This window comes from Leguminivora glycinivorella, chromosome 2, assembly GCF_023078275.1.
Source record: "Leguminivora glycinivorella isolate SPB_JAAS2020 chromosome 2, LegGlyc_1.1, whole genome shotgun sequence".
In the NCBI taxonomy this organism is placed as follows: Eukaryota; Metazoa; Arthropoda; class Insecta; order Lepidoptera; family Tortricidae; genus Leguminivora; species Leguminivora glycinivorella.
Window position 1 is genome coordinate 23,015,620 of NC_062972.1, and position 18,358 is coordinate 23,033,977.

The 18,358-nt window shown below is 36.8% G+C and overlaps 1 protein-coding gene across 1 annotated transcript; it reads left to right on the top strand.

Moving 5' to 3' along the window:
* Window positions 1-1,476: 1,476 nt before the first annotated feature.
* LOC125238879 (sodium channel protein Nach-like) lies at window positions 1,477-17,382 on the top strand. The gene is made up of 7 exons (XM_048146356.1): window positions 1,477-1,493; window positions 2,336-2,530; window positions 4,192-4,392; window positions 7,928-8,063; window positions 9,296-9,397; window positions 16,388-16,586; window positions 17,351-17,382. Exons 1-7 carry the CDS (start codon window positions 1,477-1,479, stop codon window positions 17,380-17,382), a joined length of 882 nt encoding a protein of 293 aa, XP_048002313.1.
* The last annotated feature ends 976 nt before the right edge of the window (window positions 17,383-18,358 follow it).

The following is an 18,358-nucleotide window of genomic DNA, read 5'->3' on the forward strand; positions in this document are numbered from 1 at the left end:
ACTTTTCTATTAGGCGTTTTCATGTTCGAATTTTCTACTTGTTGCCTAAAATAGTTATTTGTATTACAAGAGTTGTTGTTTAACCGCTCGTGCTAATACTGACCCGAGAAAATAAAATACTCTAATACAAATCAGGAGCGTAGCGAGTGGTCGAGAAGTGGAATCTTGAGCGTTGTGACGGTTTCAAGTCATGAAGGTTAAACAAATTTTGTCTTCTAGTGAAACACAAAATTTTTCACCACACCAATATGGGAAATAAAAGTTTACCTATTACCTACGTTAATTCTGATGCGAAATATGGTATTCACATATATAGTATATGTAGGTATTTGCGACATTGCATTGGTGCCAGTAATTGGTTGATGGCATGCTTACGTCCTGCCTGTGTTTCGTGAGCTTTATTAGGTTAGCTACATGTAAAGTCCATTAGCTTCTGCCATTCGTACAATTTATAGACCTGTAATAGGTATATAAGAAATTGCATATATGAATTCTGGTTCAAATATCGTTGGACGGAGAACGGAGACCATTCATTACTTCTACAAAACGTATCCTACCGCTCCCAATTAATCATTTTAGTTTCTTTTATTATAAGTATTCTATGAATTCTATCACTGTTTTAGTGGATTATCCATACTATGAATGTTCTCAAGAATAATTCCTTGTTCGAAAGGATTGTGTATACGATCAATTATTTTGGCAGCCATAGCAATCTTCACGGGATCGGGCATGTCATTTCTTTATCACACGTACCAACTTTTAAAAGGTAAGTCTTAAATCATTCAAGAACATTAGGGCAGTATCTTGGAATGCTCGAACCTTTACCGTCTTATTCACAAACGTTCACTAAAGTTATCGAGCCGTTAAAAATTGTTTTCACCTCACTAGCTCGGAAACACGTGTTTTGTCCTTTAATATCAGCAGGTAAAAACGCATTTTATCCACTAGTGGGTAAAGTAATTTGACCTTGAATAAAGTCAAATTAACTGCTTTAAAATTGATAAAAGTACGTGAATCTAGTAATAAAGATGATTTACCACCTGTGGAACTACTGGAAACAGTGATAAACGCATTTTTTGCGTTGTAGTTTCCTCGCTATAGTGAGGGGAAAAGTTTTGTGTTACACTCGGGTGCAAATGTATTTTACTTCTCGTGTGTTAAAAAACTCGCAAGTTCAGGATTCTACTCTCGAACCACTCGCTTCGCTCGTGGTTCAACGATAGAATTCTTTCACTTGCTCGTTTTTCAATTCCACACTCGGCGTTAAAATAAAACTTTGCCTCCTTGTATAACAAATAACTATTGTCCCTTTCCGACGTATCGGTGTGATAGGAAGGGAAAAACGATTTTTATCGACTTGTTAACTTTAGTGAACGTAACGTGGTTAGATTTAATATGAAAAGTGTGATGAAAAGGCTCCTGTAAAATGTAAGTCATCTAAAAAATTATCAGTCTTCTTTCAAAAGTGGCTATTAAATGGTTGTCGAGGCAAAGTGCGTGGCTCGTTACATCAATGTGCCGACTTAATGATGTTATTAAGCTGGGGCTTCCTTCGACTTGTCACAGCTGCTATAACAATTTGTTGAATAGGTACAATTACCTGCAGATTAGATACTAGCAACCTACAGTTAGGTGAAAAGTGTGAAAGTCAAACGAAACTGTTATAAACCGGTAGGAATGCCAATATTGATACCGGGTAGCGAGTGGTTCGAAAAATAAAATCTTGAGCGTTGCAAGGATTTCAAGGCAAGAAGATTAAACTAAGTAATCTTGCCACCGACTTGAAACAATTTATTAAACATTTATTATGATTTAAAATCATCACTCAAAGGTAAATTCCACTGGCAAGAGAATCAATGCGATAATATCCACTGTTGATTTTAAAACGATGCGACTTTGGCAGTTGATATGAGTCGAACAAAGCCCCAGGCCTGAATATTAATCACTGTCGTAAATGGCTCGTCACTTCAACTTCTTCAGTGCTCGAGCTAATATCGCTTCAAATTTAATATCACACATTTCTCATAATTACGATTACATCGTCACATGATGTAGAAGTTAAACTAATAGTCTAGTTATTTCACGTAAGGCTGAGTGGAATATTTGATGGGTGAATTTAAATTTATTTAGAAAAAAGCGTACTTACTTAAATGCACATGCACTTTTTTAAATGGAATAATAGTCGTCATGAGTAGGCGAGCTGCCTCCATAGTAGCGTCTTCTCGGCGTTCAAGAACTCTCTATAGTGCGTTACTTTCTACGACTAAAGTGTCTTTTGTCCAGTGTCCATCTAGATTTTTAAACAAATTAGTATAAATCCTGATATTATTTGCAGATTATGCTGGCTCTCCATCCTGTTAGGCAGCTGCTGGGGTACATTCAGCATCCTGCGCGAAGTCCTGGGCCTTTACACCCAAGGATCCGTGTCTTACTCCGTGGAAACCAATTATCTGTCCTGGAACACGCCTTTCCCGACCGTGACACTGTGCGAACAGCTGGACCCCGATAGGCTGAAACGTTACTTAGCTGCGTATGTTTTTATACTTTATCGGAAAATACTGGTGCCGTAGCCGAATGGCATTTCTGCGACGCGAAACGAAAACGAAATGCCGCGAAAGGTAGTCTGGCTCTGTCGCGCCAATATGAAAGAGCGATAGAGATAGATATCTACGAGCGTTTCGTTTCGTGAGGGTTTCGTGAGCGTTTGTGCCATTCGGCTATGTACCCGGGCGCTGAGGAAAAAATAGATAAGCTTGTCGCGCGTCTTTTGTTTCTCAGACGGAAAATTTTCTCTCCGCTGGAAGGAAATTACTACTAAATTACTTGAAATTAATTATAATCAAAATATATTATTTGTGTCTGTATTTAAAAAACAGTGTATTTAGCTGCCTTCATATGCAGGTACATATTATATAATTCTTTGTATGTTTCATGTAAATGGTTTTAAGTTTGATTTGTTTACGTTGAAACCTAATCCAAGTCTTATCGTACGTCACTGGTTCATAAATCTGGATAAGGCTTGGATCAGGTTCCAATCGGAATGAAGTACGCCCGATTGTTACAGCCTTTTAGTCTACAATTAATCTAAAGAGGATCAACAAGTCAATATCCATCGACGCAAGAGATTTGCTGAGTTCCTCCGTTGGGTTCCGCTGCCGTACGTCGCTGGCTGTATTCAAGAGGAGACCCGAGGTTAATGCACGTCGTGAAACCGTAGGCAATGTAGCCGGCTAGCAGCGGAGAAATTAAACAAAGGTTAAATTCTTCCAGTAAATAATATAATATAAAAACTAATATATACAATAAAATGGGAAATATCTGTCAGTACGCGAGAAATATAAATATCGTCACTGGCCTTTAGGATCCCGGGAATCGCTCTTCCTCGGGTTTCACGACGTACATTGACCGCGGGTCTTCACTAAAATACAGCGAGCGACGTACAGCGGAGCCCAATGGAAGAACTCAGCGAACCTCTTGCGTCAACAAAGGATATATACTTATTGACCCTCTTTAGGTTAAATGTAGACTAAAAGGTTGCAACAATCGGGCGTACTTAATTCCAATTGGAACCTGACCCAAGCCTTACTCAGATTTATGAACCAGTGACGTGCGATAAGACTTGGATTAGGTTTCAACATAAACAAAACAAACTCAAAAGTCTTTACATAAAAAAAATACAAAGAATTATATATACCTGCCAAGAGGCAGCCTAAATACACTGTTTTTTAATACGGACACCAATCATTATTTTTGAAATATAATTAATTTCAAGTAATTTAGCACAATTTCCTTCCAGCGAAGAGAAAATTGTTCCTCTCAGAAACAAAAGACGGCGGCGGCTGCAACATGGAGGTTTGCCATGTTACAGTAGCCCTCGCGCCCAGGAGAATTTTACAGAATAGAATATGAGGGAAAATTCCAAAAAGAAAAAAATATCACTATTTACAATTTCAAATCTTTAATGTGCCATCTACCAAATGGCACGCCCAGTAGAATCGGCCAATTCATACACAAGAGGAGAAAGCTTTTTTAAAACAGTACATTTAACAAATTTGGCGTCTTTCACGGCAAAACGGAGCGATGAATTGACGTGATTTTTAGGTGGAAATAGTTGAAGGGATGGAGAGTGACATAGGCTAATTTTTGTCTGAAAGCTAGTTGGTCTATAAATATGCGTTTTCTATTAACCAGGAAGAAACTGCCGCCCACAATGCTAGCGTTCTTCCGAGACGTGTTCTACTACAGCAATCAGCAGTGCAAGCAGTGCACCATCTGCAAGAACACCACCTGCGTCGACAACTACATGGACTACGTCAACGAGTACCGGCTCAAGTGTGCCGAGATGCTGAACAAGTGCTGGTGGGCGGGGAAGCCATACAACTGCTGTGAAATGTAATGTTTAATGCATAGAGTAGTAATAGAAACAGAGATAGCCTCACTGAAGACCGGCTGTGACCTTACAATGGCGGACGTTTTTTTTTAAATTTTATTTTATGGCTTGGTGGCGGAACCTTCAAGCCAGCAATTGCAGACGGTTTGCGATGTGCAAACACGATTTAAAATCAAAATAATTATAATTCAGGTCAAAAGAAAATCAATTCTTCATTTAATTTATCAAAAAATAATTATTTTACTTTAAACTTAGAAATATCTTGTTTTTAACAAATAATAATGACTCAGTGCACCGAGTGCAAACACTATTTAAAAAAAATACTGATGACACTCTTGTTTTGCAGTTTGTTGGTTTATAATTATGAACATTAATTGATATTGTGAATTTACGTATAATAACGTGATAACGTATTAATTTTCGCATGAAATGTTGTTCCGTATTTTTTTTTCTTTCAAATGGTGTAATTTTTTACACAGTTTGACAACGCATGTAGGCATATTTTCTTATTTTTATTCAGATGTTTTCGCCACGGGCGCCTCAATCCGACTGACAGGAGATTAGTGGATGAGGTCATAGACAGAGCTGTCAATGTGGATGATAGAATCACAATTTTTTAGTATGGAGCGACGTCCGTATCATATTAGGTCCATGGTTTAATGATTAGATTTTTATGAACAAGAGTTAGACCCTTTCCCACAAAAACTACAATACAAACATTATTGTATAATTCAAGTTTATATCACCACTAGAATATAGGATGAAAATGTGTCTAAACCATTTACACCTAATTGTACACACTTGTACCGAGCATGAGGTACGTACGCGCCACCTTCGATTTTTAGGGTTCCGTAGTCAACTAGGAACCCTTATAGTTTCGCCATGTCTGTCTGTCCGTCCGTCCGTCCGTCCGTCCGTCCGTCCGTCCGTCCGCGGATAATCTCAGTAACCGTTAGCACTAGAAAGCTGAAATTTGGTACCAATATGTATATCAATCACGCCAACAAAGTGCAAAAATAAAAAATGGAAAAAAATGTTTTATTAGGGTACCCCCCCTACATGTAAAGTGGGGGCTGATATTTTTTTTCATTCCAACCCCAACGTGTGATATATTGTTGGATAGGTATTAAAAAATGAATACGGGTTTGCTAAGATTGTTTTTTGATAATATTAATATTTTCGGAAATAATCGCTCCTAAAGGAAAAAAAAAGTGCGTCCCCCCCTCTAACTTTTGAACCATATGTTTAAAAAATATGAAAAAAATCACAAAAGTAGAACTTTATAAATACTTTCTAGGAAAATTATTTTGAACTTGATAGGTTTAGTAGTTTTTGAGAAAAATACGGAAAACTACGGAACCCTACACTGAGCGTGGCCCGACACGCTCTTGGCCGGTTTTTAGAAGCTTTATTTAATTTTGTAATGGTATGGTGGTACTAAACAGGCAACGGTACGTGTAAAATCTTGTAAGTCAAATTGTACCAAGTCAGTCAGCATAAAAGCTTCCATAAAAAGTGTCAAGATTGCTAAGTTATAACAATAATAACTATGACGTAGAGTACAAATCATTTTTTTTTACCTATTTGTTTTTTTTTAGTAATAACACTAGTATATATAAATTACTAGCTTTTGTCCGCGGCTTCGCTCGCGTTAGAAAGAGACAAAAACTAGCCTATGTCACTCTCCATCCCTTCAACTATCTCCACTTAAAAAATCACGTCATTTTGTCGATCCGTTTTGCCGTAAAAGACGGACAAACAAACAGACACACACTTTCCCATTTACAATATTAGTATGGATAAACTGAAATAGCACCCGGGTTCGATTCCCGGCTTTGCCACCAGTGGGCTTGATCGCTTTTTCTTTAGTGTATGGTATCTATTTCAGTTTATAATAAAATAACTATCCTTTTCAGTACAGATGGTGTTTTTTTTACGCACTAGTGCGAGAAGTGGTTCATTATATGGCAGGTCGAAACTTCGGAGGTCCATCTGTACTGAAAAACGTCGTTCGATACACGTGCGAAAAGGGAATTCGTAACTCGTGTCGATTTTTCGCACTTGTATCGAAATGTACTATTATCACTACGTATATCAGCTACAGTTACTTAAATACAAGAGCAAAATCTTGCATTTTCTATTTCAGGTAACGGACCCAATTATGGACAGTTTAAGAAAAAGTTTCGACTCTTTTTGATATTTCACTCATAAATGTAAAAATTCTACCGCTAAGCGTGTTAAATCTTGAATGTCCTATCCTTCTTTTACATTTCAAGCGTATTGCAGAATGGATACTCCTATTGGTTTCTTCATAGTTAACAAATTAAAAATAGGTGTTTTTTCTGCAATTATGGATGGCAGTTCTCCAGTAATGGATCCCCCATTATGGACAGTGAAATAAGTTTAAAATTTTACTTTTAAAGCCAACTGACACTCAATGAATCAATATTATATACCATAAATACAATTAGTTTGAGTTATTTTAACATAGGATTGTTTCTTGTAAATTTTGGTTTTGTAAATTGTTCCTTGTCCATCATAGGAGGTAGGCAGTTTTTTGGTTCCAGTAATGGACAATCGCAAAATAACGCCATTTCTTTATATCTTTGGACTCTTTGGAATTGCCTAATGCAGTAAGTAAAACGCATTCAAGTTTACACCGAGTATTATTTTTTTATTATTTTATACATGAACTCAACTCTCTTAGCAACATTACTAAGGATTCGTTTTGATATTTTTTTCAGTAAACTGATGAATTTTATCTTGTCGCCAAATCCTTCAGAAATAACCGAATTAATTGAAACTTCAAAATGAAACAGCTCTATAACTCTAGTTTATGGTACATAGCCGTCAGTTTTTAGAAACTAATTTTAGATACTTATTTTTAAGGATTTGTGTTTTTTTGTCCATAATGGCATCACCGTCCATTATGGGGTATTTCACCACAGTTCCCACGAGGCGGAAAGTTGTCCACTGACCTTTTCTTTCAGTTCGCTGCTATCCCTTTGGAAAAATTGTTTGAAATCTGTTCATTCAGCCATTTTGTCCGTTCACCGGTACGAGTAAGCCAATATCTACAAAAAATTAAGAATTATAAAGATACTTTTTTTTTATTATTATTATAAATGGGCTTACTCTTGGCCACAGACTAGCCAAAGGCAAAGACGTGGCCTACGATGGAGTGAGCTCGCCCAGAAGATGCCTGTTCACTCTTGATTTGAAGGTTGCCGGGTTATATGAGCTCGTCGTTTTAAAATCAAAGTACAAATAATAATCCCGTGGTATCTAAGAACTCAAATCATCCTATAATGTAAATAATATTGTGGGTAGGCAAGCAGGCATCATTGCTCATCTGCGTATCTCAATTGGCAAAATATCTGGCGATAATTTAGCCAGTTCTTAATTACCAGAAGAAAAAAACATTGAGATTTTTCTTTTTTTTAAGTAAATACATAATTTATTTGCATTCAATAAATAGTATACTGTTGATTATAATCGCCATTACAGAAAAACGTGTAAGTATCATCGCGTTTACAGATTCAGCCCGCTAGAAACGGAGTATGGAACGTGCTTCACGTTCAACTCGCAGTTGGCTGGCAATGGCTTCGTCAGACACGTCAACAGAACCACTGGCCTGCCGAGTCTTGTCTTCACGGCCAGTCGGTTGATTACGGTTTGTATTGAATCAATTATGCAGGAAAGGTCATTGATTCCATTATATTTTAAGATAAATTCGAGTTTAACAGCTTATGTGTAAGGGGTCAACATAATGAGGTAAATTTTAATATTCGAAAATAATTCCCCCATTATGACCGAGTTCTGCCGAGCGCCATCTAGTTCTGTCTAACTTAGAACACGATATTTTCTTACCCTCATTCGGCCATCGACTCGCAGTTGGCTGGCAATGCCAATGGATTCGTCAGACACGTCAACAGAACCACTGGCGTGCCGAGTCTTGTCTTCACGGCCAGTCGGTTGATTACGGTTTGTATTGAATCAATTATGCAGGAAAGGTCATTGATTAAATTATGCATTTTGAGCTAAATTCGAATTTAACAGCGTGCATGTGGCAACTATTTTGACAGATTTTGACACTTTTCAATGAGAACAGTTGATATGATAAAAAAATTGTTCCATCAAGGATGATTATATAGGATTTACAATCTTCATACTAAGAACCGTACCTCAATTTTTAGCGCCATCTATTAAATACTATCATAACTACACTCATGTTGCCTACTTCTTTTTTTCAAATTGTGTATTGACGTGATATCATGATATTAAAATAAAGAAGGCATTTGTTATTGAAAAATAAAAACACGCAAAAATATTTGGGGAATACAGCGCCATCTAGTTTTAAGCCTAAGAGGCTCATACGTTTCAGGGGTACGCCTTTTTGTATGGGCTTTGTCTGTCCCGGTATTATATCGTTCTTTATAGTATTTTTTGCCAAACTGTAGAGCACGATATGGGATCATCCATAAATTACGTCACACTAAAAATCATGATTTTTGACCCTCCCCCTCCTTGTCACGGCTGGTCACATTTGTCGACTCCCCCCTCCCTAGTGTGACGTCACATATTTACATGTAGCAATTATTGAATAAAAACAGCGGTTAGAAATCATCTTATTTCCATTTATGTGCTTGAATTATTCTTTACCACACCAACAGGTAATTTTCTTAGAGTTTTTCTTTACTCAATAGCTCTTTGATGAAAATTATGAACTTTTAATAAAACATTAAGTAATCACTAATCACCAAAGTTTCACAAAATTGTAATTTTTCATTGCACAATAAATCTAAGGTAGTATTTTACGACCACTAATTCACCGCGTTTAATTAAGAACCTAAGAATTCTTTGTAATTTTTCTTCAAAAGAATGATAATATTCTTTTCGTTCCAGTTGCGTATACACGCCCCTGATGACGTGGTATCCGTCAAAGTGGAGAAGATTGTGACCACCGACACGATGCCCCTTGTGTCTGAACTCAACGCAACCTTGAAGGTAGGGTAACACTTTTAAACCAATATAATAAGTTTCTAAAGTCAATAAATACATATATGTTTTCGACTTCACCGAGTACAGGGTACGTAGCCAGGGCGCCCTGACTTATCGGGTCACGCAGATAGTGTCCGGACACGGGTGTTTCGGACACTATCTGCATAAAATACAGAGAGAACCGCGGCCTCAGTGCCACGAGTGCGGTGTAGCGGACGACACGGCCCAACACACTCTGGAAGAGTGCACTCGTTGGGCCGTGGAAAGAGCTACCCTCAGGGCAGAGACGGGAGCGGCGGACCTCTCGCTACGCGGCGTAGTAGAGACTATGCTGGGTAGCGAGAGAAAATGGAAGGCGGTGGCCTCCTTCTGCGAAGCAGTCATGTCGCGGAAGGAGGAAGCAGAGAGAGAGCGAGAGGCAGCTGTTGACGCTCCTCCGCTACGACGAAAGCGGCAGGGTCGAAGGCGGAGAGCGTACGCTCGCCTCGAGCCCTAGAGGGGCCATGCCCCATATGTGATGCCGGGAAGGGGGATCAAGCGTTTCCGATCCTCCTTTACGATGCGGGTGCCCTGGTCAGGGCTACCGGAGAGCGCAGTGAGGGTACGTAGCCGAATGGCACAAACGCTCACGAAACGAAACGCTCATAGATATTTATCTTTATCGCTCTTGCGTATTGGCGCGACGAGCCAGACTATCTTTCGCGGCGTTTCGTTTTCGTTTCGCGTCGTAGTAATTGTAGTATATAGGTGTCTCGAGTACATATGGCAGTCGGTGTCCGAGTGTGATGGAGCACGGACGTGCGGTGTGTATTGGCGAGCCAACCCGATGTATATAGTGTAATAGCGTGACATTACAAGTGGCGACGAGGATAAAAGCAAGTACTTACCACGTGAATCTAGTATTCGGAAAAGATGGGATAGAAACATAAGTAACATAACCTATAAAATCGAGTAACGATGCGCCATGATGCACCGTTATCTTTTTGTAAACAGGTTTGGTTACCTGCCGTTTTAAATTACTGGCATTCTTAGTAGTTTCGGAACGTAATGAAGCTAAATGAAAGTGTTCATTAAATACTACAAAGCGAAATGATTATAACGGCAGTTTTTCAAGAATTAAGTCAAAACCAAATAAAAATAAATGAAATGTTATTTCTTTCAACCGTGCGAATATAAACCTTAAGCAGGTAACCGAACGATGCAATTAATAAAATGTTTGAGGCAATTGACAACATACGGCCAGCCTTCCTAGATTGTCATGCCTATACATACAGGTGTCGGTGTGTGGCTCCTACCTACCTAGTAAACGGTTTGGTTACCTACCTAGATTGCCAAATGTTTTTAGGTACCAAAATGTTATTTGAGTTTATGTGTAGTGGGTTTATAAAATTGATTTATTATTTACATAAATCACAGCCCGGAATCATTACAATAATTTCCGTCCAACCAAAAGAAATTATATTTATTTTTAATTAGTGAAGTTACCATCTACCTGTTGGTTGGTTTAATACACAAAATTATGTGATGTTGCTAAATTTATGAATGGTTAAGCTATTTACCTAAATAAGGCATTTACTTGAATGATAAAATGTTGTACAACCATCACACTTAAATGTCCTATGGTAGCATTAGTCGATGTTTGAGAGTAAGGTGAAAACCAAAACAAACTAGATAAATACTTACCTAAGTATACTTCCTTACAGGGGTGAATTTACGTAAAAGTAACGTAAGTCACGACTTCATTAAGTGGTTATTTGAACTACAGCTGCAAATGAAAGGATCTATGCATATGTCGGGAAAGTAACACTTATTTAGAGATAGATTATCACTTGAACGTGAATCTTTTGAATTGATTGAACATGCCATAAAATCGTGACTAATACTCTTGTCGCGGATTGACTTACGTAATTTTACGTAATACGACATTCCTAACGCCGATTTCGAGCAGTTTTATCTGAGTATTTAATTACTTAAAAACCAGAAAACTAGATGGGTTCACATTAAGTGCTAAATAGACCTACTTATAATAAATAAAGAAATCCATTTAAGTATTAAATTACTTTGTCAGTAAAGTCGGCAGAAAAAAAGAGGCATTAAACGGATATGCAACTCTGTACATTCAATTGTATCGAACATTTAATTGGCACCTAAGTACTATGAAATTTTATGCCATTTGTGGCTGAAAATAAGGCATTAAATTGCGAATTTGGAAACAGCACATGGAGGTGCACTCTGTACATTCAATTGTATTGTTTAGTATCGACCATTTAAATGGCATCTAAATACTATGAAATTTTATGCCATTTGTGGCTGAAAATAAGGCATTCAATTGCGAATTTGGAAACAGCAGATTACAGAATCTGGACATTTAATTGTCATGTGTGTGAATTGGATAACAGAAATTCTGGTTATTAAGCTAGTTAATACAGCAGATTACCGAATCTGGACATTAAATTGTCATGGAAAAAAACCTACTGGTAACAGAATAACAATGACCTGACCTGTACAGTGTGCACGGCTCATTCAAAGCAGATAAAATGTATCTGGTCATTAATTTGACATGACTTTAGCCTTACGAGGATAAATATAGATATATGTGGAACCAGCAGATTACTGAATCTGGACATTTAATTGTCATGTAAAATAAATGAAAAAAAAAACAAATACTTACCTTGGTTAAGGCAGATATATTTATCTGGTCATTAAATTGTTGTAAACATAGTTAAACAGCAATTAAAAAAAAAAAAAAAAAAAAAAAAAAACTGAACATTGAATTGTTGCAAATATGAGCTTAATGATAATAACCTAAACACGAAGTAAATTACGGTTATACTGGTTGAACGTGCGCTTAAATGACGCTTAGATCAGATGATAAATGCTATCTGAGCCTTCAATTGTCATAATAGTAGATTGACGTCGGTCAATAAATATCATTAAATTGAAACCGAAATAAATTACACATATGAAAGAAAAAAATACCAAGGCATCCAGTGCCTGAGAGTCTGAGACAACTACCCCAGTAAAACACTCAAGTACAATGACTGAGTACTTTGAGATAGCATAAGTTGAAATATTTTCAATATAATATATTTTGACTTGTGTTAGTTAGAATCATTAAATTGATTGGGTACAGGTTGCCCCAAGAAAGTCCAGTATGGCTTCTTAATTGTCGTTGGAGGCATTTGACAGCGAAGGTGATCCTACATCAGTAGGAGTTCGGTGGTAGCGCTGGAAAAGAGCACTCTTTATATACCTAGATGCCGCTAACGTCAATCAGAGTGAAAAGAGTGAAAAAAAAAATAAATAAATAAAGACAGTTCATTGGTTTGACATTGCATTGTATATAAAAAAAACACGTAGTGGTGCAGCTGAATTGAATAAAATTAAGCGAACGCTTGATACATTTCAACAACGCGGAAAAAAAAGAAGTTGCTAACTCTGCTTACCGTCAACAAGGCTTTGTCAGTATGGGTGACCTCAAGAGAAAGACATGCCTATTTAAGTTGATCTATGATAGATTTTCAAAGACAATCTACGTCAGTTGAAAATCATTATAAAAATATATTGGTACTGAAGGTACTCGTTATCAGTTAGGGTAATAGGTACATACTGCAGAGATTCATGTAGGTGAATCTCATACAAGTCAGGTGTCCAGTTAAAACAAATAAACTAATGGATCTGTGAGCCTCTATTGAACTAATATAGAAAAAAAAATAAGAAATAAAAATGCTGAACTTGTTTGCGTAATTTCACGGGAGGATATTGAAATGTGGTCTCTCTTTCGTGAATACATATTAAATTTGTATAAGATTTTCCAAGCGAACTAGTAACCTAAGTTTGTAAATTTATAAAATAAATCTCACTAGTGACCTTATTTCGTCTGGTCAAGAAAATGAACAAAAGGACAACAATCAGCGGCTGAATCAGCTTTGTCTGTAGTGATTGTAAAATGTTAAATAATCACATATTTCAATGCTTCACGTCAATTATCTAGGTACCTAACTACTTACAATGCACATTATTTAGAAGTTAGGGAACATGATTCTATTCTATATATAAATGGATTGATAGACGGATGTGAAGTTAAGGGTACAACTGAGAGAAATTTGCCTTGTGAATCTAACAAACTCGTCTTGTTGCGTGTTTATCTGTTTGAAACAATAGTATTTTAGTAAAGGGAATAAATCACAATATTGATGATACAAGTCGAATTTGTACGAACCTAACAACAAGGTCAAACTTGTTAAAATATATTTTATTGAATCAGCCAAACATATGTTTAAATCAATATGTGACATGTGCTTTTACAAAATCGACTTGTTGGTTTAAATAAAAGATTGGTTCAAAAAAAAAAAACAATAATATTTCCTCCCACGAACGCTCCGGCTGTGGAATGAGCTATGTCAAGGTATTCCCCGATGAACTACAGTATGGGGTTCTAAAAAAAAAAAAGGAGTATACAAGTTTCTAATGGGTCGACGACGCGCATGTGACACCCCTTGAGTTGCAGGCGTCCATAGGTTACGGTGACCGCTTTCAATTAGGAGGCCCTATAACTGTTTGCCACCGACGTGGTATAAAAAAAAAAATGTAGAAGGAAGTGTAACTACACTTAACAACATCAAACTTGTAGTTGGAATGAAAGAACACGTAGGCGCAATTTTAACAAAAAAAAAAAATAGAAATATTGAACGAACATTAAATCTAGTTGTTTTTCTCTCCGTGTGACACATAAATAAACGCTGAGTCTGTCAAGATAATTATAACATCTCCTGAAGGAATTTAAAGACACAGCTGCAAAAACAAATTCAAATCGTGGTACCTGGGGAGAAACACTGTGCTTACCTACTACGAGGTAGTTACCTCGTAGTTCGGTGAGCTGTATAAGTATTCTGTTACTCCTGTTACTCCGGTCAATTTCAGTATGACTTGATGCCTTGTAAATGGGCATGCTGATTTGTTCGGTTAACAGCGCAAAGAAAGTAAATGAAGGAGATAATATTTGGGTAATAATTTAGATAATATTTTATCAAAGGAATGGAATGCACTCCCACCATAGATGTTCCCAGAAAAATACGACCTCGGTGTCTTTAAGATAAAAGTGAATATGCTAAGTATTACTGAATCGGTGAGCTCCATCTTCGACTATATCTTCACCTTCCATCGGGTGTGACTATGGTCAATAGCCAATCAGCCAAAAAAAAAAAAAAAAAAAAGTGGTTTTGTAATTTCTTTAATAATCATATTATAAAATAGCCTAGCCTAAGAGTTAAGATCTTAAGATAGATAAAGAGATAATAATAATAAAAAAAAGATGTTGATAAAATACTTTAAAAGAAAAGTGTTATCTAAAATATATACATACTGTGTAGATATAAATCGGATGTTAGTATAATTGGGTCAATTGGGTAAGCACTTCTTAAATAGTATATGAACAGCTATCTATTTTAGAAAATTAATCGTTGATTACTTTGTGTGGTACAAAGTATCTACGAGAAAGAAAGCTGATCATGATGAAACAAAATCAATAAAACGATAAAGTGGATACGTGACCCTGAATAGGATTTTAATGCATATTCTATATAGTATCTCTATGTATTACAATGCAATGAATCACGAGCCCTTTCGATCCAGAAAAAAAAACAGTAGACAGTAAAAGTTTTAATAACTATGCACTGCAATTTATAATTAAATTTATGAGTAGATCTAACTAAACATTATAATATCCGTAAGTATTATGAATTGCATTAGATGAAATGAAAAATGAAATAAAATGAAATAAATGTTTATTCAAAAACTAAACCTACAACTAAATTTATCTTCTGCCAAACCAGAGTATGGTTTGTCGGCAGACGAGGCTCCAGATACATTAGGTTCTATAACTAAATACTTATATGTACTATTTACTAGTTACTAGCAATAATAGGTGCATATAATGAAGTATAGGGCCGATACAATCAGTTATCAATGTTATCATCAATAATTACCTAATATACATTAGACGCCTGACAAGCGACCTATTAAAAAAAAAAAATAATAATGTAAATCATGAAAAGGTATGAAATTAGTGAAATATTATTGTACGAGCCGTACACCTTAGATGATATGATTCTTGATGGTTGATGGTAGTCTTGATAGAAACACTGATTTTTGATACACTTATAAATTTATTGATAACCAAGGTATACTGAGTACTAGCTAGGAGCACGTATAAACATAAACTAATGCATAAATCGATGTATAGCGTAATCGCAAATACAGCGATCAATCAATCAATCAATCATTATTTATTTGCAATAAAACATAACTAAATGCATGCAAATGCAATCAAGCAATGCAAAGCAATTCTAATCAAGTCATAATTATATTAATTTTAATGCTGACGCGAGAAATGTGCGATGCTTGCATTGTACAATTATATTGTATGCTATTGAAGAAAGAAAAAAAAACAATCGTATATGTATAAAAAAAATGTACTAATCTAGTTTTCAAAACAGTCTGAATTGAAAAAGGTAACAGATTTAAAGAAGAATTAGAATTAGAAGAAACGTAGTTCATTAAAAAGAAAAAAAAAGATACACGGCACAGCATGGCAAGTATTTGAATTAAAACTAAATTGACCTATTATTTAAATATTTATAAAAAAAAAAAATTAAAACAAGAAAGGGATGTAGTATATAGGTGTCTCGAGTACATATGGCAGTCGGTGTCCGAGTGTGATGGAGCACGGACGTGCGGTGTGTATTGGCGAGCCAACCCGATGTATATAGTGTAATAGCGTGACATTACAGTAATGCCATTCGGCTACGGCATCTGTTCATTATGAAATGAAATTGTTGTTGTTATATGTGTTAAAGCACTCCGGTGCATAAGGGCTCCACAGGATCCTTCGCCTTTCTGTCTTATATTAGCCCCGTTCCAACTCAGTTCTATGGGCACCTCGCAATGAATGAATGAATGAATGATAGTAAATCATAATTCGTAACGTTTCCACAGGCAGAAGCAATAACAAGCGACATGACAATTCACCGCTTGGACCCTCTCCGCCGCGGCTGTTTGCTCATGCGCGAAAAACCGGCGTTCGCGCAACACTGGCCTTTCCAGCGGTACTCGTACAGCGCATGCGTGGTATACTGCAGGGCTAAGCTCCAGGTCGACTTATGCAACTGCACACATCACTTCATGGTCAGGCTAAGTGAGTTCAGTTCACTCCACTGACTGAGAGAAATTTGCATTGTGAATTTAACAAGTTAGACTTGTTGCAGTTTATCCGTTTTTGAATCAGCCAAACGTATGTTTAAAACAATATGTGTCAGGTTGTTTTTATAAAATCGACTCGTTGATTCAAATATATTGCCGATTCAAATGACAAGTAGCTTGTTGTTTGAACCAAAGAGCACGTAGGCGCTATTTTAACCAATAAACTTGTTGAACGAACATGAAAACTGGTTGTATTTTCTCTCAGTGTACTCTACATTATCTAGTGGTACTTCTATAGTGCATGCGTGGTCGACTTATGCAACTGCACACATCACTTCATGGTCAGGCTAAGTGAGTTCAGTTCACCCCACATTATCCAGTGGTACTTCTATAGTGCATGCGTGATCTACTGCAGAGCTAAGCTCTAGGTTGACCTGTGCAACTGCACACATCACTTCATGGTCACGCTAAGTGAGTTCAGTTCAACTCACTTTATCCAGTGGTACTTCTATAGTGCATGTGTGGGTGTACTGCAGGGCTAAGCTTCAGGTCGATCTCTGTAACTGCACACATCACTTTGTGGTCATTCTAAGCGAGTTCAGTTCACCCAGCTCTTCCGAGTGGCACTTTTATAACACGTGCGTTGTATATTACAGAAAGCTCCAGTTTCTATGTAATTGCACACATCACTTTCATGGTCAGGCTAAGTTCAATCAGCTCTTTCCAGCGGCACTCTTACATCGCATGCATATTCCACAGTGCCAGACGCAAAGTTCCAGGTTGACCTGTGATGGTAATAGCAAATTTTCATATATGTATTCGTATTTGGGGGAAAAATCCCATCTCACAAAATATGCTTTTGAAGATTAACTTAGATATTATATAGATACTTATGTAAATGTATGTTTAAACCATAAAAACAACCAAAAAAAAATCAAGACAAATAATTAACCCATGTCTAATTCATACCAAAGACATATGTAACTCCGTATAGATGGATAAAGTCTAAGAAGAAAACGTACCTCAAAACCCTAGAGAAAAAGGTACGGTGGCCTAGATGGCGTTACACCTTTGGGGAACGCTCGGCTAGATGGCGCTAATAATAATATTTGACATTTTAATACAAGCTATATGTATATAGGCTATTTCAATATCAAGCTAACAATATGAGCCAAATTGTCAAAATTGAGGTTCAAAAGTTTTAAGCTTGAGTCGAGAGATGGCAGTCTATGCACTGTGATTACACATTTTACTTTGACAGTAACGCCGTGTCTTGCGTGGGCGACGGTCGCGCGACCGTCGCCGTCGCGCGAACGCTCGGCTAGATGGCGCTAATAATAATATTTGACATTTTAATACAAGCTATATGTATATAGGCTATTTCAATATCAAGCTAACAATATGAGCCAAATTGTCAAAATTGAGGTTCAAAAGTTTTAAGCTTGAGTCGAGAGATGGCAGTCTATGCACTGTGATTACACATTTTACTTTGACAGTAACGCCGTGTCTTGCGTGGGCGACGGTCGCGCGACCGTCGCCGTCGCGTCTCATACTTCCATATCGATAAGGTTTGATTTCGTATGCGATTTTTTTTCGCAAAACGCAAAAAATGACATAGTTACCCACTATGAGACTTGAATGATTATTGCAAAATGATATTTTATTCGTTGTTTTATGCCGTGTTATAAAACATAAGTCATTATCGCGACACTATATTGACTGTTCATATTAATTTATGTTTGAATAAGTTATGACTTAGTCGCCCAC